Raw genomic sequence first — 25,689 nt, forward strand, 5'->3', positions numbered from 1 at the left:
AATATGAAGCCTATTTTAGGTAAATTCATATTTTTTTGCACTGTGACATTTTTAAATGACAACTAAGCACATTATCCAATCATAACTTCTGAAGCAATTAAAAAAAATAACATAACGCAAGAAGCCTCATATTTTGCTAAAAACACTTAGTCATCCCCCCAGATCTTCACAACACTAACAATCTGTAGCATAATGGTCGTTTAAGAGTTCATGTGTGAACACGACCCGTTCAAAGATATTGGTAAATTTAGCACTGGCTATTTCCCTAAATGAGAAGTTGTAACATTACCTGAAAAGTTCAGTTTTGATGCCATGTGTGAACAGATTCGTAAGATAAAAGGTTTGGGCACATACAAGGTCAGGATGCGCTGACATAAAACGGAGATGATGTAGTTACACTTGAGTCAAAAAATTCCATCAAATTGGACAGATGGTGAAATTGTTCCATCAGGTTGGAGGATATATATATAAAATAGTAATTTTTTAACTGACTATAGAGGAAATCTCGTAGTGTATGATTTTCTGCAACTCAAAGATGAAGTCATACGGTGAGCAGCCAATGGAAATCAACCACATGCAGCCACAATGCTGGACTACGAAGAAATGGAGATTTCAAGTGCTCAAAATGGAGAAAACCTTTTAAAGCCACCCTCCTCCAACTCACGAGTGGATGAAGAAATTTGTCGACTGATACATTAACTAAATACATCTCAGAGTTTAATGGCATTTTGTTGCAGATATGTGAATGGGAGCAAAACAGAAAAAAGACTTGAGAAAATTGTTGCATGCGTGAATAGCAGATGTGGTGCATTTATCTGTAAATGTAATCCAACCGTTTTTACTGCAATTTACCAGGTTGCATGTGTGAAATGGTCTAATGGCTTTGAAAAGACATACTGTTTTGATGACCTTGCAAATCACGAATGCTCTTTCGACTAAGCTGAAATGTTTTGCTGACAGTGTGACCCCTGAAAAGGGAACATATGAAACTTGGCATAAAGCAAATGTACTAAAATAGCTGTGCTGTTTTTCGAGTGCTCGGTGCTTGTGTGTGATAATAGTGACAGTGGCAATTATGTGCTCAATGATACGGTGGACACAATAGACTTTAACCTTCACTTTATATACCTTTAAAGATACCTTAACTTTATATCTTGCAATTGTGACTATTTCTCATATTTGCAAAGGAATTTCACATTAACTGAACTTTTTATCTACGAATTGTGACAAGAGGAAGCATCCAAAGAGGCTGGTGCCTGGATCCTCCACATGCCGAAGTGTCCTTGGGCAAGACACTGAACTCCCAATGGCAGGCTAGCGCCTTGCATGGCAGCTCTGCCATCATTGGTGTTTGAATGTGTGTGTGAATTGTTGAATGAGACAGTGCTTTGAATACCGCTATGGTAAAAAAGGCGCTATACAAGTGCAGACCATTTACTTCGTTCTATGTTTCATAAGGCCCATTGAATGGACAGAATTTCTATCCCTCATAGCCATGTTTTCATTCTCATCAAATATAATATGTTATCTTTCCTTACTATTGTCCATTAAAATGACACTTTTGCGATGTGTCGTCAACTAAGCCTCAAACACCACTTTCCCGCATGCCACGGACAGGTGGTGGGCAGCGTATCACTTCAACAAACGCCCACTCTCGAATGTCTGGCTGTGTTTGCATTTGAAACTCATTTCCACTCACACCTGAGGGCATAGGAGCAGAGTACATATCAGACCTGGCAGTGCTTTCCATTGTGGCAATTTTTTTCCCTTATTCAGTATCATTCAATGATATCATATCAGGTGATGATTCCTTATAGAGATTTATGGAAAATAACGGTGTGATCAGTTTGAATGTAGGCAAGATGTAATTTCTTATGTTTATATTTTGATTTTGGTGTGAAATATGACCTGGACATGCTTTCGTAAGATTCACCAAAATACACAATTCGGCTTGTAAAACACATTACAAAATGAGATGGATATGCTGTACTACTCTTCACAGAAAATGCTGTGAAATGTTCAATGTTTTCAGATGAAGGAATAGACATTAATGTGATTATAAAAGAATGTGAAACAAAAAAAAATACAAAAGAAAAACTGCGCTGGCTTTTCTCACTTGTTGAAAAAAATACCAGCTAATCCAAAGATCATGTGTAACACAGATGTTGATTCGCCCATCATGGGACTTTCCCTTGAGTAAGACATTTCTCACTGGCAACAGACATATGAAAGTAGTACATTACACCCTCTAGAAAAACAATATCTGGTCATGAACAGACAAAATAAACAGTACAACTAGTACATCTTTGCGGTTTCCTTGTGGTAGATGTATTGAGCAGTGCTGTTGACTGGGCAGAAACATAAGAAAAATATAACAGACATTGTTGTCAAATTGCCTCCGAGATAGTGACCTACCTCCCTTTCACAAGGGTTTTGACTTGTTTTCATATCAGTTTTGGTAACGTCTTACATCTTAACAAAACATTTGGGCTTTATCTACTCGAGAGACAGCGCCACCACTGCATGCATTAAATTAGGCGTAAAGGATATTTCAAGCAAACAATGTCTCCAGCACATGAGCGTGTATGAACTCAACGTTACAAAACAAAATTAAATCAACACTATGAAATATGTCAATGACACAGGATAAACATCAAGGTATACACACAATACTACTACAAAGTCCTGTCCATTGATTTTCAGTACAGCAGCACTAAGTATACTAAAATATCAGCTTTCGTATGAAATGGTTGTCATGCTGCTCTCTGAATACGTCTGCTAATTATAAAGTGAGATGGGGAAACCAGCCCCCTAAGAAAAATCGGAAAACCACCTTATATTGTTTGCTGGTCTATTCTACAGGCCCGAATGGTTCCTAACCTGCTTCTTTGTGAAGGGCTGGGGGTCATGTCTAGAAGGGAACTATCAGGCTGGTAAAGTCGTGCAAGATTTGCATATGCTGTTACTAAGGTTTGGGGTAAAGGCAAGTCAAAGATTTCTGTGGTAAGATCTGTCCCAATAAACACAATAACCCCCAATTATTAGTGTTGCATTTGACTCTTGTGAGACTTGTACTTGCCCCAACGGTTCCCTTCTAGACATGACCAGGGTTAGGGAAAATTGAATATTTTCTCTAAACCAGAATTTAATTTTAAAGCATTGTAACAGTGTTACAACAAACACATATCTTTCTTTCCTTCCTCAATACCAAAATTATGACACTATATCGCCAAAATTATGTGGACATGCTATTCTAATTAACCGGTTTGGCCATTTCAGCAACACTCTTTACTAACAGGTGCATACGATCATGCATACAGCCATGCAATCACCTGTGACAAACATTTTCAGCAGAATGGGCCATACCAAAGAGCTGTCATAGCACCAGTAAAATAGTTTAGAGCAGTGGTTCCCAACCCTGTTCCTGGAGGCTCCCCAACACTACACATTTTGGATATCTCATTATTAAATCACACCTGATTCAACTCATCAGCTCACTTGGGGTCTCCAAGACCTGAATTGGGTGTGTCAGAAAATGGAGATACACAAAGGGTGCAGTGTTTGGGGGGCCTCCAGGAACAGGGTTGGGAACCACTGGTTTAGAGATTCTGGTGTGGATGAACTTGACTGGTCTGCGCAAAGACCAGACCTAAACCCAATTAAATACCTTTGAAATGAATTGAAATGTTGATTGCATGCCAGATCCAATCGCCCAACATCAGTGCTTGACCTCCCTGATGCTCTTGTGTCTGAATGGGAGCAAATCCACACAGCCTTGTTCCAACATCAAGTAGAAACCCTTCCCAAATAGTGGAAGCTATTACAGGAGAAAATAGAGGACCAACTCCAATGGTTTTTAAATTAAATGTTGATCTAGGTCAGGGGGGTAAAACTCGGTTCCTGAAGGGCCACGGTCCAGCAGAGTTTAGCGCCAACCATAATTAAACACACCTGAAGCAGCTAATCAAGGTCTTCAGGAGTGCTTGATGATTACAAGGAGGCATTGTGGAGCAGGGTTGCAGCTCTCCAGGAACTGAGTTTGGCACCCCTGATCTAGGACAAATGGGCGTGGTGTTCTGGTGTTCACATACTTTTGGCCATGTAGTATACTACTTGAGAAAACTTAGAAACAAAAGTGATATACTAACACTGAGGAATTATGGGAAAAAACCTGACTGAGCAAAGATGTTGATGACCAGGCCTGTCCAACCATGTGTGACCAATCAGTGTGATCTTAAACCATCTTAAATGGGTGGCTCCTCAACTATACCCAATATATCTCAGTCATGATCAGACAGGGGGGAACTGCAGATGGACCAGGGGTTTCAAGAAGTGGGATCTGAACCTTTGCAGCTGCTGTCAATGGGGGAAGCTTGGTTAAGATGCAATTGCTCAGGCTCTTTTCCAAGACACATCAGCATCTTGGCATTCCACAGCTGACAGCGCAATCAACATCTGTGCTGCGTAGTAGGTGGCCATTATGATGGCTCGGGAGTGGGGCACAGGGAAGCAGAACTTGTTGACGGCAATGGTGAGGTCAGACACCATGAAGAGGACGGCTCCAAGACAGGCCGACAGTTTTGTCCAGGTCCAGAGGTAATTGGCCACCTGGACACCAGCGATGGCCCTCCAACCCATGAACCCGATGAGAGCGATGTAAACGGCCACCAGGTAGGTGAACGGACCAGAGAGGTAGGGGTAAAGAAGGGTGTAGCTGATGCCTGAAGCAACAGTAATGACCAAACCTGCTCTAAAGTTGAGGGGCTTCATCCCAAAAGCCGAAGAGTAGAGAATGTGAGTGATGGCAAACATTAGCAGCCCTGATAACAGCAAATACACAATAATCATGAGAATTAAAAACATCAACAAACAATTCATCTCAGGTATTAACTCTTTCCCCGCCAAACACGGAATTTTCCGTGTTTTATGAAAAAACGCTTCCCCGCCAAACACGGAATTTTCCGGGTTTCCGTGTTTTAGGTGTTATACGGTAAGGAAGACCCCTGCGCATGTTTTGAAAGAGTACGCAACTCTTTGATCAAAGAAACAGACTGCGATCGTCTCAAACATGAAGAAGTGGAGTATAAGAAGCTCAAAATATCAGACATAAACATGCCTTTTTCTCAGCTTTTTGTCTGAAATGTTGTTTTTTGACAAAACCTGCCTCTGTTCAAGTCGCAATAAAAAAAGAACAAATGAAGATAAAATAAAATTAAAATCGTAAAATTTTTTTGCCTAAAAGCAGAGGCTCAGATCTTTATTGTGATATATAGCATCTTCATATATTCATGGAAGAAAATATTCTGCGGGCCATTAAAGTTTAGCGAAAATCGTCAAAAACCCTGGCGGTGGCTGGCAACTTTTTTTTAAAAATGCTGGCGGGGAAAGAGTTAATAGCCTTTGTACAGAATATACTAGGAAACATTTCTGTCTTGGTACAAGGGGTGTGACGATACAATTAGCTCATGAGACGATACATGATATTGGGTTCAGGAGACCGAGATTATATTTTAACATTATTTTTAAGAAATCTTCAATGACGAAATATATGACTGGAAAAATAGTCTTTTATTCAATTGAAAGTCACAAAATGCAAAACAATTCAGGTGCATTTTGAAATGTTTTAACTAATCATCTTGTAATGAATGTCATTTCAGTTCTACTTTTTGAGTATGAATTATCATATGCAGTAAAAGACAGAACAATATGCAAGCACTGTAAAAGTTTTTGCCACAAACTCAACTGACTGGCTTCTCTCCTGTATGATTTCACACGAGTCTCTTCAGACCTGGGTTATTTTAGTTGAGAGCTGTGGTGGTTCTCTAGGTGTCTTTGCATAGTGCTCGTATTAGCCATGGTGTATGGCAATATTTTCTTACAGTGCTTACATATTGTTTGTGTCTTGTCTGTCACTCTGTTGCCATTTATTGTTTCCTCCGGGTACCCAAAATGCTGCCACACAAACTATTTAAAAGTGGCGGGGGCATCCTCCGTCACACATCCTCACACTCTGTCATGCTGATATCGTGAGACACCTTTTAATCTCGTTGAAATGAACGTCTTAATATTGCAAGATCTCGTGGCATGAGATTGCGTCACACCCCTACTTGGTACCATAACAGTGATGTTTGTTCTAATAGGTTGTGGAAAACTTAACTTTTGAGTATCTCCCTGGTTCCCATGGGGATCTTCATGCAGAATGGATTGTTCCTACCCTCAACCCTGACCTGAAAAGCCTTAGTCAACCTCTACACTACTTCTTCACAACAAAAGCTGTTCAATCAGGCATGGGAGCCGAGGGCTGATTATAATTTACTCACTTTCATATTGTTTCAATCCCATCTTCGTTTTGTTTTCATGGAACACAAACGGAAATATTTAGCTAAATGTCCAGGACAATAATTTTTCATCTAACAAAAGCTTAGTTACCATTGGTTGTGAACTCCAAAAAGGAGAACAACTTTACATTAAATGTACCAAAGTACTGGTATCAAAGTAGCGACTTGTGCACTTAATTCAAAGTCTTCTGATGTCATATGATAGCTTTATGCAAGAAATGGACCCAAATTTAAGTCCGTTTTCGCTGAAAAGCTTCCCTTCCCCAATCTTGCAATCAAATTTCGTTATATGGAAAAGAGAGAGGGTAAATATTGGGTTCATTTTGTGTGAATTATTCCTTTAACTGAGAAATCACACAGACAGCTTTCAAATAATTGGCATGAACTTCTGAAATCAGCTTTTCAAGTGCAATTAAAATCAAATGAAAGGATGTTAAATGTATTATTTGAGTTCTGTAGTTTGCCTTTCTTGACCTGCTTTACCTTCCAAATAATTTGTTAATCAAGAAATTATTTCTTTATTCTAATCAAACCAGAACACCACAAATAAATAAACTCACCATGACAAAAGTAGCCTTGCTCTTGCCAGATGAGAAATGCGTCACCCAAAGCTGAAAAAATAAGTCCTGCCAGGATTTTCCTGGCACTGGAGTGGGCACCTAAAAAGCTGATGCCATGCGCTAGCAGAAAAACCCAGAGACAGAAAATGGGCAGGCATTTGATGAGGGCACTGAACCAGGACGGGCTCGAGGTGGGCAGCCACAAAACGAAGTAGACACAAGTGGCTTTGAAGAATGGCACAAGCTTTGGACCCTCACTCTTGACCTGTTGATCAAAAGAGGGATTTTTTAGTTTTATTATCAGGAAAGTACACACACCATCATTTCAGTCAGAAAGTCTGAAACAAAGATTCTCTTGAATTTAACAATTGGAGGTGATAGAAACACTTAAGTGTCAAAGTAGTTGAAATGTGATCCATGTTTTTAGGACATGAGGACACCTTCAGGCTCAGCTGAATCTGTCAATTCCAGAAGTTTGACTAAACGCCACATTGAGCTGTTGTAAATACGAAATTTTAACATGTGTAATCATATCAGGAAGTTGTCAAAGAGTCATATTTCTTCTAAATTCTTGTAAACAAATTTCTTTGTAACTACTCTACGTAGAACTAGAAAATGAGTAATGCTTGACTGTAAAAACATTGCGACCATGACAAAAGGGTGTTGTGGGTTGGCTAGGGTGTTTTGGCTGGTTTCTAAGTGTTTGCTATGCAGTTGCTAAGGTGTTGCTGCCCAAGACAAAAGAGCTCACCTGCAAGTCTCTATGATATTCTGGCCCACAGATATGGTTCTGAGTGAAAGGTGTTCTGAGTGGTTTTCAGCATGTTGCAATGCAGTTGCTAGGGTGTTCTTAGCAGTTGTTAGCATGTTGCTGTGTGGTTGCTAGGGTACTGCTATGCGGTTGCTAGAGTATTCTGGTGGTTTCTAGTAGTGCCCTACCCGCTATTATCAGCCAACATTAGCCTTTCACCGATATATCAGTATAGGTGTATATGTTTACCGATATGCGCAGATATGAAAACTTTTTTTCAGAATATATAATGCAGAAAACAATGCTTTAGAATTGGTGTCATTACATAGTTTGTCCAGCAGAGTGTGCTCCGACTCCACTGTTTACAGAGATGAGCTGACAGTGGCTCTGCAGACGGGGTGAAGTTAAGCGGTGTCTTCTCTGTAAGCTGCTAACTAGTTTGTGAAATACATACTGGAAAGTTAATAAACAAATGACCCCATGATTTTCCCTTTTCAATATAATGAATATAACATTAACCCTGTCCCTGACAACTATGTCACTCATGTTTATCACATCTGTTTGTTATGTTAGCCAGCTATAGTTTGTCAGTGCAGTAAGTAATGTAGCAGATTGAAAGGTAGACATCAGAGCATCTTTTTGCAGCTTAGCAGACAACAGTGTGGTGGTGGATTGTGTCTGTTGAGTGTTGATTTCACACTATGCTGTTACCTAGTTGGTGAGACGCAGTGCTGGTCCATCTTTTACTCTCTGTGACAATGTGCTTATAGCTAACTAGCTAACCATGTAGCTACTACTGGGTCAAGTCAAAAGAGCCCACACCCAAGTCTCTATGATCTTCTACTCCCTAAATATGCCTCTGAGTGTAAGGGGTTCCAAGTGGTTTTCAGGGTATTACTATGTGGTTGCTAGGTCGCTATATGGTTGTGGGGCTATTCAAAATGTTTTTTAGCATGTTGCTATGCAGTTTCTATGGTGTTGTGAGTGGTTGTTAGGATGTTGCTCTGCGGTTGCTAGGGTGTTAATGGTTACTGGACTAAGTCAGAAGAGCCCAAATTAAATAGTAATCTCTCTTGTTTAGGTAAAAATACTCTTCTTAGTCTATTCCAATTGGTCTTGGAATTTACAGTTTGATTCTTTGACTGTGGGGGAAGTGGAAAAAGTCTATTGTTAGCAAGTTTAAACTTTAATCTTCTGGTGTACCCCTGCAGTCTGAGAAAGGTCACACTGAAATACAGAGACACTACGAAACAAGTACTTATGACTCCTTCGGTTGATGCACGGAGATGTAGTGAAAATGGTATGGACACAGCATGCTCTCTTTAGAATGCAAACAGATTGTGGTATTATTTTGGGGGGGGGGTTAGTTTGTTGATTCAGATAATTGAATTATTAGGGGAAACTGGGGCTAGTTATCACACTTTTTACTCCAGTCAATATGCCCCAGGCTACAAAAAAAAGTGTTATTTCCCCTACCCAAAACGTACCTACATTTATAGGCTAATTTAATGCCTTTTCAGCACAATTTAAGAAGTAAAACAACTGTAAATCACAAAACTACAAAGTAGCTTTCTTTCATAAAAAGTTTCACAATTCTGAATTCCCTTGCAATACCTTTATCCATTCCTAGTGAAAATTTAAAACCGTAACTATGGTATTTGTAGTAAAACCTTAGAAACCACAAAAGTTACCATGGTTTTAGTAATCACATTTTAACCATGTAATTCCTATTAGAACTGGGAAACCAACATCCAAATCTACAGCTAGAGAAAACAAGAATTTGCACCACTACTCTTGGTCTCCCCTATAACTGTCTTATATATTTATAATAAATGAAATATATTAAACAAGTTGGATATTATGTTTTAAAAAGAAAAGAAAAAAAATCATAAGACTTTTTCACACTAACACTTTATGAAGTGCTGTATCTCCTCTGCATTGCTAAATTGTTACAATTCCCCATAATCAAAATCTGAGGATATTAGAAATTAAAAAGAGATGCAGAGAAACTGCATGAACCGGGATATTTATCTCTGAATGCCATAATACGTGTGCCTGTATGAAAGAGGAATAAAGGTTTCCCACAAGTGTTTCCACTCCATACATGCCCTTTGAAAAGCAGATGAAAGCAGAGAAAATGGGGAAATAAATACTGAGAACGCAGCCAACAGTGCACCCTGGATTATACACATATGAATTATCGATCATTAAACTACACAAATCATGATCAAAAAGCACATGGTTAGCAGAGGTAAAGTAAACATGGACATGCTGTCCATGATCACGTGCTCATTGTTATTCCCAAAATACCAGACTGAAGGATGCATGCTCAGAATGTATCAATAGAACATATATCGTGAATTCAGTTGGGTACATCGTTGCTTCAAATAGCAAAACAGGGTAAATACGCAGTATGCGCAGCATTTAACATCTGTTCATCACACATAGACGTAGAATATGTGGTTAGTTGATCCATACGATGCATGAACATATAATCGTGATTATCATTTCATAAATTTAAGAAAACCATACGCTATGCATATTACAATTTAGCTACTATTACATCTACAGTGTATAAAGTGATAATCTCTGTTGCATTTTAATGGATGTTTTGATGTAAACATTTAATTGAAAGGCCACCGACTTACCACAGTGACAGGGGAAACCATCTTGTCCTCGGTTTTTCTTTGTTTGCGGAAATACGACAAGATGAGCAGTCGATAGAACAGCACGCGGCAGTATTTACGTCCCTTTGAACGTGAGATTTGTTTTTGTCTTGTTTTTGAGACAGGCCATCATCGGGGAGGAGACAAATAAGCAGTGGTGTGGGCGGAGCCTATGCGTGAAACCAATTGTGACGTAACGACAGCCCTTCCTATCAGAACGCGGGAAAGTGTTACATTACAACGAGCCTCAGCAAATGTGGACGTGTGTGGGAGGGATTTACATGCAGCACATTTATCATATTTCTTCTTTTTTTTTAATCATGTTTATGATGCTCTATCCTTATCCTTATATGTCGAGATGGAATTATGATACATAATATGACTTTTAATGAGGTAAAAATCCAGGATTTTAATGAAAACGAGATTTAGATGAATAAAGGAATAGATCGCCAAACTTTTCACTGGATCGCCACCTTTTGGCGAGAGAAATATATTGAGAAAATTACTGTTTACATTTTTATTTTAGACATTACACGTGTGTGTGTGTGTGTGTGTGTGTGTGTGTGTGTGTTCTTTATACATGGAAATATTTGTTTTCTTTTTACTTAAAAAAACGGTTTATTTATTATTATATTAATTTAAACTCATTATATATTTTTTACACTAGTTTGCCTTTATTTTGGAATTGCATTAATTCAGTTAAATTGTGAGAAATGTAGAGATTAATGAAAACATTTAGTGTTCAACGTATTTTTTATGTTGTGGGGAAATTAGCTTTTTGGCTTCATTGATTATCTAAAAGAAGATGAAAAATATTTGTATTTAATTAACTACTGTGATTCTAATCAAAGTTCATACGCATAAATGCTTATTATTATTATTATTATTCTATTAAAAAGTGGATTTATTGAATGATGCAAGTATTTATTTTAATTATATATGCACCCTTTTTAACTTTATTAGTTTTCTACATTATAACCTTCCCTTCTCGCTTTTATTTTTTGTGTGTAATAAAAAGCGTATATATATATATATATATATATATATATATATATATATATATATATATATATATATATATATATATATATTGAAGTATAATGTTTAATATTTCGAATTATAAAAAATAAATGATAATAAACAAAATAACGTTCCATAAATCCCCGGAATTGTCGCGTGAATGTAAACCGGAAGACGAGTGTTTGTTATTGGTTCTAGAACGCTTAATTTTCTCAGGAGAGTTTCGAAATTCGCCTTGTGTTTTTACAGCTTTTCTGTTTAATATCGTTTAATGACACTTTGAGGTAACTCATCCGGTGTCATTGAGAAAAAACGGAACGGAATTATTTTAATTATCGGGCAAACCCTCCGTTTTTAAGGGTTTCAATGTACAATGATTCAATATGACGAACAGAAGCTGAAGGCAGTTGAGCTAATCTAGGGTTTTTCGTCAACATCTCTAGTTTGCTCTAATCAACTATTTTATTTGAGTTTATTTAGCTGTATTTAAGGGTATTAAGGCTGTTTGAGATTATTGGTTGTCGATTAGTAAGTGGTAGCTATTGCCGTTAGCTATACAAGTGAGCATTTGACGGCGTGAGTGATTATGGATTTCGACAATGTGCTGTCCATCGCCACCCAAAATCAAGGGCTCAGCTGCGTACCGGTGAGCAACAGAAGAAAACATGTTTGCAAAAATAACAACCTTATGTTGCCTGCAAATTATAGTCGTTTATAGGTATATAAGGCATTAGATTGAATGATGCAAATGTTCTATTGTTGTAACATGTCAATCTAACACGTTTTAGTACTAAAATATCATTATCGCAACTTTAAAATATGGTTAAGTCCGTCTTGTGTGCTATCAGTTAGGTTACTTGTGTGGCTTATTGAAGTGAACATGATATGCATAACTAACTTGCCTTCTTATAATTTTGAGTAATTTGTTTTTACTTTTATAGAAACGGTATAGCTTGAAAACTGGTCCACCAAAGAAAGATGTCAAAGTGAAAGGGGTTAATTCAGCAGCAGTGCAAGCCTTCTTGAAAAAGCAAGCCATAGAGCAAAAGAAAAAAGGTAAATTAAACTCTTCTTGTTCAAGTTAAATGGAGTAACCATAAGGAAACATATATACATATACATACACCGATCAGCCACAATATTAATACCACCTTCCTAATATTATGTATGTCCCCCTAGTTCTACCAAAACAGTGCCAACCCACATTTTAGAATTGCATTCTGAAATGTTATTCTTCTCACCACAATTGTACAGAGTGGATATCTGAGTTACAGTAGACTTTGTCAGTTTGAACCAGTCTGGCCATTCTCTGACCTCTCTCAACAACAAGGCATTTCCATCCACAGAACTGCCACTCACTGGATGTTTTTTTGTTTTTGGCACTATACAGAGTAAATTCTAGAGACTGTTGTTTGTGAAAATCCCAGGAGATCAGCAGTTACAGAAATAAGTCCTGTTCTACGTTTTTGTTTCTGTTGTATTCTGTTTCACTTGTAAATATGTCACCTTATGGAAGTAAAATAAGTTTTGCATGCTTTTTGCATTGCATAATTTTGGCTTTAAGTATGCTTGTACTATGTACTTTTTTCATGTAATTCTTCTCTTTTGTCTTAGAACTACAGCATAAGAAGTCAAAAGAAGAGCTACTTGCCAAAAGAGTTGAACTAAAATCAGACAGGAAGGCACGGGCAATGGCTTCACGGACCAAGGACAATTTCAAAGGTTACAATGGCATCCCTGTCATAGATCAGCCCAAAAAGAGGCAGTCAAAGGCAGACAGATGCGAGGAGCAGCAGACAACTGATATGTATGAAGAGGAGGAGGACAATTATGATTATGAGGTTTCAGATTATGAATCTGACGAACAAAGCAGCCTTGTTAAGGCTCCATCTAGAGCTGATGCCCCAAACAAAGTCGACATCAAACAGAAAAAACCTAATGCACCAGCTAGGCCCGCCCCGCCACCCATGAACTTTGCGGACCTCTTGAAACTTGCTCAGAAAAAACAGTTTGAACCTGTTGAACTGAAACCAGTGAAGAAGACAACGGAGGAGAGGCTTAGAACAGCGGAAGAGATTCGAGAACTTGAAATGGAGCGCAAAGTTAAGAAACAGGATAGAGGGTGGGATGCCAAACCAGACAAGAATTCAGGTCCGAAAGACAGCAAAACGCAATCCAGCTCAAATTCCCAAAATAAAAATGGCGACAGAGATGGAAAGTTGCCCAAGACATCAATGGATAAGCATTCCTCTAGCAGTACCAACAAAAAGCCAAAGACACAAACACCCAGTGAAAGAACTCCTGTTTCTGCCAAACTACATGGAGACAGAGCCAGCTCAGGCTCATCCGGTACCTTAAATGGTACATCTGCCATAAAGAACAGTACATTGTTACAGGCTAAACAAGCACCACCCAGACCCTCACAGGGCCAGAGGCCTACAACCTCAAATGACCTTGCCTCAAAGAAGGGGAATACCTCAACACCTCAACGGAAGTCAAGTATTTCTGGTAGTCATACTGGAGCTCCTAATGTGGCTAGATCATCGGGTCAAGGAACACACAGAAGCTCTTCGCAGGTTAGACCTGGCCAGAGTAACTCCGATAGGGGTGGCCATCCTCAGAAACCAGCAAAACCAGGAAATTTAGCTCGATCTGGAAGTGGTGCTCCACCTCGGCCTGGTAGCAATGGAATTTTACACCCCTCTTCTGGTGACCCTTTAAGGCAACCAAGACCAGGTGGGAGTTTACAGGGTCAGCAACTTCCTGGAGGCTCTAGGGCCTCTATAATTGGACCAAGCAAGATGGGAAGTGGTATTTCTGGGAGGCCAGTAAACAGCATGGGTTCAGGCCCTGGAAGACCTCAGTGCACTGTTGTTTCAGAGACCATTTTATCAAAGAATTTGGCACCAAGACCTGGGATGGCTCCAAGGCTTCCAGGACCTCAAGGCCCCAGGACCACAGTTGGCCCCACCGGCCATAGACTTTTGGCTAGACCTTCTGGTAAGGCATTTCTGATATAAACACAATCGTACCAAATCGCAGAAGTGAACCGCTTGTGATGATGTGCAGTTTGTGTCTTTGAAGGCTCCCAATCGCAGTTATAATGGTATAATGAATTTCTCAAACATGCTTTTATCCAAATAATTCCCCTTCAGAGAGCAGCTAAAATTTTTCACTTCTTGCAATGCATCTGCGGGCTCGTGGCAGACGAATACTAATATTCAACACATTATTGCATACGCAGGAGACAAACACAAGTGTCATTTTGTGCATGTAAAGTTTTGGTAATAAATCCAAAGAGATTAATACTTTTATAACAAATCGAAGCTGATATCTTCTTGTGTTGCCTAGTTATAGTGGTAAACAGCTGCCGCTTGCACTCACTTTAATTACATAATCGGTCTGTGGTTTCGGACCAAAAAATATATGATGTGAACACAGAGACCAACAGGGGGAGGAAAAGAACTTTGGTGCAGTCCAAGCAATCGAACCAATGGGGCTTTTCCACTGCACTGTACAACTCGGCTCTTCTCGTTTTTGGGGGGTTTTCCACTGTGGATAGTACCTGGTACTTTATTTAGTACCACCTCGGTCAAGCGAGCCAAGCCAATACTAAATGTGATGTCAAAACCCTGCAGATCAGATAGCAGTATCATTTGTTCAAACGACTTTCGAATTGTAAAAAGAAATGGCTGTGCACAAAACCACGACATGGTCAATAAACGAGGTGCAGACGTTCCGTTCAGTTTTTGGCCGCACAGCTTGAGACACGGCTACCACCGGACCTACCAACAGTGTTGGGAAAAGTAAAAAAAAAAAACTTAAGTGACAACAGAACCATCAAGGAAAAGTCGAAGTGGTTCATCCAAATGGACGCTGTCTAGACCGGCAAGCAATGGGAGGTAGAGAACCCTGGACTCTCTGCTTAAAAGCTTCACTTTATCTAATTGACCAGCTACTGGAAGCTTGCTTCTAAAACAACCAGGCCAATTTAACTGTTACACGTGTATAAAATCACCATGCAACAACTGCTTTACGCAGCACAATGAGCTAGTAGCTAACAGCTAGTGGTCGTGTTATTTTTTTATTGTTTTGTGTCGCATTTAAGATGATGTCACAACAGTAGAGGCGGCGCAACTATGACGATCAGCCTATAATACCATCCATGTTAAGGCGGCACTAGCTGCAGTGGAAAAGTTAACTCAGAAAAGTAAAGTGAGTAGAGTCTATCCGTAACGTGCCGTGGAAAAGTGCCACAAGTGTGAATTTGCCTCTAATTTACCTGCCCATTTTAGGATTCACGCAATGTGTTTGTATGGATTCAATTTAAAATGAAATGTTTTCAGTTGAACTTTTATCAAACATTAGTGTGTATTTTTTTTATTTGCGATTATGTGATTTTGGTGCCATGAAAAGCTAAATGTTTGGGCATAGAAATTACTTTTCAAGTCATGGAAATTCATTGGTTGAAAAGAGTGGGAACCCTGTTACAGAGTTGAGAGTTGGGCATGCTGGTTGTAGTTTGCTAAAGCTAGTTGAGTGGTTTTCCAACAGCTGATTTGGTGAATCATCTGCAAAACTGGCAATCCTGGTTCTCGTTTTGCTCATCTTGAGTGACATTCATGACACATAGCATGAATGTGTCTGAATAGATCGCTCGCAAATCCACTCTTACGGTTGTCGTATTGAATACAACATTTTACAGAAAATTAATTTACAAATAATTTACTCAATTCAGTCTGTTTATTTTTCATGGATGACCCCCCTATATTATTTTTCTTTTACTAATAATTAATAGTGAAATTAGGAAAATTAAGAATGTGATGTGTACATTTTCAGATTCTGCCTAATAACGGAGTCTGTATTATGTTGCATTCTCTTATTGTTTGATGACATGTTTTATTTAATGTTTTGTGATGTTATTTAAGATGCAACCCCTCTTTGCATGACTTTTTTGAAGGACCAGCGCAGCCCCCAATAACATCAATCTATAAACGGAAGTATGAGGACGAGGAAGAGTATGACTCGGAAATGGATGACTTCATCGACGAAGAAGAACAAGATCAAGATGAAATTTCAAAACATATCAGGGAAATCTTTGGCTATGACAGGAACAAGTGAGTTCATGTCTGGTTTAAGGTTTTATCTGTCCAGTTGGAATTTTTTTAAAAGACAGCACAAGCACACTTCAAGTAAAACGTTTCACAAAAAAGTTTTTAAATGATAAAAGAACTGAGTTACTGTTCTAAATGAAGACAATGTATTTAGACTTTGTTAATGTGATGAACTTTATAAAGGGTTGCATGGCATTCCAGTACATTGCCGTAAAAGTTGTGCCCTGCACTCAACAGATATAAAGATGAAAGCGACTATGCACTGAAGTTTATGGAGAGCAGTTGGAAAGATCAGCAAAAAGAGGAAGCTAGGAGGTAAGCCTTTTTTCTGTGTTTTTTCTTTCTTCTGTTTTGCCTTGCCCTTGATTGTCTGACTAGCCTTCAAATGGCAGTGTTTGAAGACCAGGAGGAGGAAAGACGTGAACTCAAGGAGATGCAGCGGAAGAATGCCAAGAAAAGAAAACTGACATGATTGTGTTTTGACCACTTTTCTCTCTGTTTGAGCAACCATCCGGCAACCATTCCATTCCTTAATGAAATCTTGTTTTTTGTTTTTGTTTCTCTGCCTCAGTTTACGCCTGGGAATCAAAGAGGATAAAGAAGACTTGCTTATGGAGGAGGAGGAGATGAAAAGAAAACTAGCGATGAAAGCAAAGTGGAAAAAGATTTAGTTGGATTTGATGGACATTGACTTTGATGTAGTCTCATTGAAGTGGATAGGGTAGGAGTGGAAAGGAAATTTCTTGCTTTCCTTGTGCCGCTGACATTTTTTTACACTTAATTATTTGAATGCCCAAGCCATGGAGCAGGTTTGCACGTTCAAGAGCTCATCTGCCGTACCGGAGATTTGGAGAAAATAATATATGAAACTAATATCGAGAATCATGACGGCAATTTTTATCAGTAGAAATAATGAAATTGGTCCTAGAATTTATTTTATTATTTGTACCATTTAATTGGTAAGATAAGACAGAAACTACTATGTCTTCCTATGTATTTAGTGACATTTCACAAATTGTTCTTGTAAGGTAAATTACATCACAAAAATGTAAAGGTTATCTAGCTAGACAACTCTTAGTCCACTAACAAAAAAGTACAATGGTAACCTAGTAATGCCATGTTTTTGGGCATGTAATGTAAAGTTTTAGATGTATAATAGAATTGTGTCCTTTGAAGAAATTTGAAATGCAGTTTAAATAACGTTGCATATGAATTTACTGAATAGTCACTCATGGTACATAATATCACCTGATGCCATCACAATATAATTATAAACCCACTATTAGTCTGCATTTAAAATGACTTGGTTTGATGTCCTCTGAGGCATACGGTTGATACAGAAGACTAGTTTCGATTAAAAAAAAAAAAACACGGTTTTTGGACAGTTGCATTACCAACGTATTTTTAAAAGGAATGTACAAAGTTGCCTTTCGAAATATATTCCGCTAAGACCTACCTTTGAAATGATCATTGTAGCCCCTATATGAGTGATATCTCAACTGTCCATTCGCAAACCGTTGGTTAGTTGCTAATAGCCAGGAGGATGGGTGGAAAACGTCTCCAGTTACTCGTGTATCCTCGGATCCCTGAGATGAAGGGAATGAGACATTGCAATGAACGCGATGGGGAAATTCCTTTCCCACGACTTAGTGGAAAACCTTGTGTCTTAACGGCAATCTAATGATTGGCAATGATGGTTGAGCCTAGGGTTGCAGCGGTTGGGTTGAAAATTGACGGTTATCATGCCATGTACATTTTCTTATCTCCGGTATTGAGAAAAAAATGCAACCAGACTCTCATATGCGCATCTCCTTTATTCCTTTTCTGCCTGTCAGACTCGTCAACTTGCAACACACACAAACACACACGCAAGCGCAGTGGAGAAAATGTCTGAGAGAAGTGAGGTGAGGGGGTCTGACATGAGTGTGTGTTAAAGCAGTGTTTCTCAACTGTGTTTCTCAATGCCATTGTTCTCCCATTGAAGATATTTCGGCAGCCGCCCAAGGTATAGACTATTTAGGACGTCTCGCTTTCCCCTTTGAACAAACTTAGCGATCTGTAGTGCAATATTCTGCTAATGGAAAAGTGTTATAGTGATGTTTGGTGCTTTAATCAGTGATTAAATTAAATCTAAAAGGAGGAGTAATCATTGACATGCGAGCAAAAGCAAGCCAGAGACGAATATGTAAATGTATTTTTTCTTTGCGCAATTTAGAAACGTTGAAATCCCTTCGTGCATGTATGTTAATCTAACTAGCTAGTATTTATTTTTCATAAATACATTCATTTATTATTACTATTATTTAAGACTAGCACACTGACCATGGTAATGAGGAGCCTTTCCTTCAGTGTAATATGTGTATAAATATGTAATATTATGTAACAAACGGGATAATAATGGGCTCATATAAGTAAATATGCTCTTCAATTTTTAAAAGGGGGAGAGACAACTTCCTGTAGATTTTGTTGTTGACATCATCAACAAAAATAATGACACTTGATGCATGTACTTGTACTGGAAAACCATGAACAAAAAACTATGCGACATAAAAGGAAATGCAACCCAGGATACATTAAATACAGGTTATGTTTAATCTATGCCAGGTCGACATTTGATTTCCAATGTAAAATCTGTCCTGTAGCAAAACCAGTTGAGAACCACTGAGTTAAAGGTACAGACAGGAGCAGTATATGTTAACTGTTAATAATCATAGGACATTACTTTAAAAGCTCACACAGCTGATGTTATTTTTCATTGAGTAGTTCATTTAACATGTAAACTAACATGCTTTAGTTATATAACATGTTATAGTTGCATTATATTTTTTTATCATGTTTATAATTCTGTTTATTATAATTATTTTACCTTTTTTATTTTTTCTATTTATTTATTTTCAAAAGGGAGACTTTTTTTTTTTTACACATATGTACCAAGAGTGGAAGCAGCATCATTCTTAAAAGTGTAACACATACTTCAGTAAAATAAATGGTTTCAAGTTTCAATTATAATAAAGTGTTTGCTCAAAAATAAATCAATAAATAACCCTTCTGTTTTCACTAATAATAGTAATTGTGTAATACCGTATACAGTGAAACCGAGATATTTTCTGAGACTGTTATCATACTGTGAAAATCTCATACCAATGCAACCCTAGTTGAGCCCTTCCTTTTTAGGCACACATTTGCTCTATATGGGTGCTCAAACAGAATTTCTTCAGAATTTTCTTACTTTAGGGACAAGAATGCATTGCTCATTCCTCAACTGTATTAGTAGTGCGCCCAAGTCATGTCTCGTTCCCTTCATCTCAGGGAACCGAGGTTACATGAGTAACTGGAGACGTTGCCTATTGATTTAGTTCACTTGACATTGCAAAGAACACTAGGGGAACATCCCATCATGCATACGGAGCATCTTACTCTAAGATGTACCAAGGTAGAAACGCATAGAAGAATATGTATATGAGTTCACGGCCCTTCGGGTGGTGACTTGTATGTCTTCAGGTGTGTATGTAAATGAATAACCACACATGGTTATTCATGGAAGCTCAAAACAATCTATTGCATCTTTTGCGAGATTGTGAATATGGAAAATCAGAAGGAAAGTTAATCTGAGGATCTATATGAGTCATAAAATACACACTTCTATTGGAAATGCTTGTGACCTCTAGTGGGAGTAAATTGGATAGCGGATAGCAGCTGTATTAAAATAAGTACAGGCTGCCCACTTTTAAAAAGGAGCTCTGGCTCATCCGCTGGGTGATAGAATAATAAGCACTCCAGACAGAGAGGACTCGCAAAGTGATTGATGCCACGTCTAGGTCTTAAAACCTTGCAAACTTGTTCTGCGAAGACCATCCTGCTGCAAATCATATATCCTTTAGGGATGTACCATTTGTCCATGCTCATGAGGAAGCCATGCCTTTTGTTGAATGTGCCTTTACGCCAATAGGACATCTAATGCCCTGTGATTCATAAACAAGGGTAATCTCATCAATGATCCTGTGAGAGAGCCTTAGTTTGGAGACAGACATGCCTTTTGTGTGTCCTCCATAACAATCAAAGAGCTGATCTGACAATCTAAACTGGGGAGTGCGCTTCACATACGTGTGCAATGCCCCCACAGGGCATAATAAACTGCCCTGTGGGGCATCATCCAAATTAGACGGTGGAGAAGAGAAAGCTTGTAGTTGCACAATCTGAGCCCTGAGGGGAGTGGAAAGCACCTTAGGCACACTTTTTTGGGTGTGATGGTGGCTTTTGAAAGCCCCAGACCAAATTCCAGACATGAACGGTCAACCGATAGCACCTTTATATCACCAACCCATTTGATTGAGGCCAGAGCCGACAGCAGTGCAGTCTTTAAAGAGAGCACACATAACTCAACAGATTTCAGTGGTTCGAACTGAGGGCTTGTGAGCGCCCCCAGCACCAGATTAATTCCAATTTTGGAACTGTAGCAGGGCGAGAGGGGGTTCGAGCGCCTCGCTCCCCTAAGGAACTTTATGATCAGATCATGTCTGCTTATAGAGGAACCAGTCTCTAGGGCATGAAATGCTGATATGGTCGACATAGACCTTGAGATTTGATGGAGTAAGACCTGTGTATACCTGCTCTTGAAGGAATGTAAGGATCTCCGTTATGGAGCAATTCACTGGGTCTTTGCTGTGAGAAGAGCACCAATCCACAAACAATGCCGTTTTAATGCATAGAGGCATCTCATAGACAGTGCTCTAGCCTGCAAAATGGTGTTCATTACAGACTGAGCAAGTTCGGGCACGTTCACTGTGCTCCGTTCAGGGGCCATACGTGTAGGTTCCACAGCTCCGGCTGGGGATGAGAGACAGTGCTCTGTGCAAATAGTGTCCCATGGAGGGCCACCTAATATCTCCATTTATGGAAACCATGACTGGTTGGGCCATTATGGCGCAACTAACAGAGCCGTTTCCTTGTCCTCTCTGACTTTCTGATGACAGAGTGGAGGAGACATACCGGGGGAAACGCATATTTGCGTTTTGTCGGCAACTTGTGGGCCAAGGCATCCACTCCCAGCGGGGCTTCGGACATGGAGTACCAAAGAGGGCAGTGGACTGACTCTGCAGAGGCAAACAGGATTATTTCCGGTTTGCCGAACGTCTTAGGATGAAGCCTCCATTCCCCCGCCATCAGTCCCTTGCACTCCACAGTTTAGATTGCCCAGAACATATGTTGCACGCAGGGAAAGGAGAGGCTCATCTTTGTTTATTGTGCGATTGAGTGCCGCCCTGGCGATTTTATGTATGTTACCTCAAACATTGTCTGACCGAATCAGAACGTGATAGTTCACTATGTTGGAATAGAAAGCTTTCACCACTAAGAAGATGGCTTGCATTTCCAAGCAGTTGATGTGCTACGCCCGTTTCGCACCTGTCCAAGTGCCGAAAGCCGGGTGTCCATCGCATAACGCACCTAAACCCGTGTTGGATGCATCCGTGGTCACCACTTTTCATCAGAAAACCTGACCCAGCATCACACCCTGCTGATAAAGTTTTGGATCTGTCCATGGTGCCAGAGGTGAGTCATGGTGATGCACATACACCCCCCACTTGGTACATGGTGTGACTTGGTACATGGTTTTTGAGCCAACATTAGAAAGGTCAAGTCCCTGTGCTCGCGTAGCAGAGCCTTTGATCGGTAAAGCCCTTTGCGGGCGTGGCAGCTCAGAACAATCTCTATTGCATCTTTTGCGAGATTATGAATTTCTGCACGTAATAAAAGCATGTCCCATGACAGAACCGTAGTGGAAAAAATGCTGTTGAAGTGAGGCAGCCTGTGTGCGAACTGGGCCGAATACCCATGTTCGATAATTTTTAGCACCCAATCTGACATGCCCGTGAGCGTCCGCCATGCATTCACGTAACTGGATAGCAGCTGCTTTATATTTGACACTAATTGTGATAGCGCACCGCTCACCATTGGGAAATGGGGAGGCAAGTCAAATCCTCAAGAATGGCATGAGCCAAAGTTGATAAGTACACTAAGGTATGGTTTAAGAGTATGCAAACATAAGAGAGAGAATTGTTTGTATGTGATCATTATGAACGGAACCCAAAGAGGGCTCAATTCAAATGTCACAGATGCAGATAGGCTGGAGGTCTTGCTGCATTTTGATGAGAAAATAACGGCTGTGACATTTTCTCTGTCCACCGTATGGGGAACAACCTCTATTGTGTCTCTAACAAGGACATTTACTACATCGGAGTGCAGAATGGGCATGTCATGCACTATAACATTGAGGTTGGAATACTGTTGAAGTGAGGCAGGCGTGTTGTGAACCAGAATGTATAACCGCGCACTACCATTTTTTTTAACACACTGAAAAATGCTTGCGTGTTTTACCTGTGTGTTGAGGTGAGCTGCCATTTATAAGACGGTAGCACTTTGTGGGGAGTGTGGGTTGATTTTTCTCTGGAATCGTTCATTCAGACGAGAATTTTCCGGCTTGACAGGAGGCGGCCAATCAAGGCCAAGCTCCTCGACCGCCTGCGCAATAACACTTGTTATAACTTGTTTCAGTGGCCATTGTGCGCTCCTCACCATCGCCGGGGGGAGGGGGCAGCAACATTCTCCATGGACCATTCTCCGATACTGCGAGGGACACGGTATCATTATCATTGTCAGACCTGCTGAGTACGACAACACCGTGCTCTCATAGAGGCCCAAAGGTCGTCACATGCATACTGCACTGGCGAAGATGCTGCGTGGGAAGATCCTAGGGCTTGCATGGGCGCGAGATCCTCCTCTGGTTTTTCCATCTCTACCTCACAGCCCTGCCGTGCTTTCTCACATGGTCCCTCGAGACTTAACACAGAGGAGGGCACGAGAGGTAGAATTGTCCCTCAGAACGATGGAGAACTTACAGTGGAGCGTCTTGAGACTCCGCTGTAGGAATGTCTTCACAGTGAGGACATCCTGTCCCACTAGAGCTGCTTCATCGTGGGCGCAGCTCTCATGTTGGTCTGACAGAGTGATGTGTCGCTCTAGGGACACTTGCGATACGACATCTGTAAAAAGATGTGTACACACAAGCGGCTCTTTTATAGTGTTTTTTACGTCACTTGGATGGAATATTAAATATGTAAATCAAAGGATACAGCTCCTACCTGGATGCTGCGGGAAGCAGATAGATGTTTCGCTGAGCTAAGAACCCATTCTGGTGGAGAGACTTCGTCGGAACACTAGAGGGGGCAGGTAAATCTTTCACTGCAGGCGCTGAGAGTCAGGTGAAGAACACCCTGCTGCGTCTGCAGGGAATCCTGTCCGCTGATGGTGTCCATTGACAGCTAAGAGAGGGCTGATCCAGATGTGTAGTCATGATGAGGTCGGTCTTGAAGGAAGAACATTCTGAAGGAATTATGTTTCAATGCCCGCTTGTATAGAGCAAATGTGAACCTAAAGGGGTGGGGCTCAAACATCACTGCAATAAGATGTCCATTATAATACAAGGGCTTCAACTAGGTCCTGGAAAAGGAATATCCCCATAGCGTTCATTGCAATGTCAAGTGAACTAAATCGGTAGGGAACAACTTCGGATTGCAAATGTTTCTTGATATTACAGTCAAAGTTTGTGTACTTCATGCACAACAACACAACATGCTGATGTAATCTCAGAAAATGTTTTTTGCAAGATCCAGAGAAGAAAATCTTTTTTCCGTGAGGCAAATCGTTGCCTTCCTCTAGTGGGCGAAATTGCGGCTCAGAAAGCCGAAACCTCCATCAAAATTGCTTTCAAGGCAACTCAGTCCACTCGTCCGACATCTTTGGAATGCAGCTATTTTATGTAAACAAGCTCCATAAATGTACAGCTCTGATCCATTTTAATGGGGGGAAAAACAAAATCAATGATTGCAATTAAAGAACCTATTTAAAATCGGCAGTAAGACAACAGTGGCCTCATAAATTGCTCTTCTTTAGCCCAAAGTTTTTATGCATAAAAACTTTCACACTCTGAATGGGAGATCACAGCATTTTGCTCCAAGAGCAAAAAACAACAACAACAGAAATCCACTATACGTTTGAATGACTGTCTTGAAGAGTAAGAAAATAGAGAGCAGTGGACTAAGGCAATTAAGATTGTCATACGGGAGATTTTGCCAAATTTACTGTCACTATCTCAGCAGCAGCTGTGGTAACTCATTTTTGAACTAATTCCAGTGTAATATAAGACAAAGCATAATGTAATAAATTTACACTCAATATAAAAAATTTTTATTAAAAAAGTTGGTTAGATTTACGCTGCTAAATAAGGTGGAAACGAATCATCACAATCTGTGAAAAAGGTCTGTTTTTTAGGCTTGCAAATTATTTTATCATTTTTGGTAATTTCATGACTTACTAACAGGCCCGTAATTTCATTACCATTATATGACCAATTCAGGTTGTCTTTATGTCCTCTTAAAGTTGCAAGATTACCCAGAATGGTCCAGTTATGTAATGCGTTCATAATATTTGTGTAATTCTGTAAATTATTGGCAACGTAACTCAAGTCATAGGTCCGTAATTGATTACCATTACAAATTCCATTTTTTTTACATTCTGTGATCCAATATATATATATATCCAGTTGCAACTCAGGAAATTGCATTTCTATGACAGATGTGTTGTAACCGTTTAATAATGCTATCATTTCAAGTTTTGTACAATTTGTTTGGATGACTTGAAATCTTAAAAAATGTCATTATAAAACAAAATGTTTACATACTAATTAGTAGTTTATGTATCGTTTGCTTTTATATCTGTTTGCTTATAGTATCAGATGAATAATTATTTGTACATTTATTATTCAGAATCCTCTGCACAATATTATAGAGCCTGCATGTCAAATAAAATAAAAAACAAAAAGCAATTGATTTGAATTAGATCTGTTGGAAGACATCCACAAAATGTGCATAAATCAAGTGCCTACATATTTACACTAACTAATTGAAACCACAATAACTTTGCAATGTTTTATGACCAGAATTAGCTTTTTAAAATGTATAAAAAGCCTCCAGTCGCAACATAGAAAAAGAAAATCTCTAAAGATAGAATGTGTTTCTTTTCACAAAGTTAAAACATATTTAACATGACATGCATCAACAATGATCTTAGTATAGGGAAGGATGGTAAATACACAAAGCATACTGTAATATAACAGCATGCGCCTCCATCTAAACTGAGCGCGCTCTACGGAACTACGTCTGAGGTTAGACACTTTAAAAATGT

At 39.5% G+C, this 25,689-nt stretch overlaps 2 protein-coding genes across 2 annotated transcripts; one reads left to right on the plus strand and one right to left on the minus strand.

Moving 5' to 3' along the window:
* Positions 1-4,389: 4,389 nt before the first annotated feature.
* Positions 4,390-10,444, minus strand: LOC127640514 (lysoplasmalogenase-like protein TMEM86A). Its single transcript, XM_052123120.1, has 3 exons — positions 10,298-10,444; positions 6,899-7,163; positions 4,390-4,820 (listed from the first exon to the last, which is right to left on the minus strand). Exons 1-3 carry the CDS (start codon positions 10,316-10,318, stop codon positions 4,393-4,395), a joined length of 714 nt encoding a protein of 237 aa, XP_051979080.1. The 5' UTR covers positions 10,319-10,444; the 3' UTR covers positions 4,390-4,392.
* A 1,077-nt stretch (positions 10,445-11,521) lies between these two features.
* On the plus strand, positions 11,522-25,322 carry LOC127640681 (protein SPT2 homolog). The gene is made up of 6 exons (XM_052123376.1): positions 11,522-11,981; positions 12,277-12,391; positions 12,950-14,335; positions 16,296-16,452; positions 16,687-16,764; positions 17,021-25,322. The coding sequence occupies exons 1-6, from the start codon at positions 11,922-11,924 to the stop codon at positions 17,118-17,120; spliced, it is 1,896 nt and encodes a 631-aa protein (XP_051979336.1). The 5' UTR covers positions 11,522-11,921; the 3' UTR covers positions 17,121-25,322.
* Positions 25,323-25,689: the final 367 nt, after the last annotated feature.

The sequence above is a fragment of the Xyrauchen texanus genome, chromosome 49 (assembly GCF_025860055.1).
Source record: "Xyrauchen texanus isolate HMW12.3.18 chromosome 49, RBS_HiC_50CHRs, whole genome shotgun sequence".
NCBI classification, from domain to species: Eukaryota; Metazoa; Chordata; class Actinopteri; order Cypriniformes; family Catostomidae; genus Xyrauchen; species Xyrauchen texanus.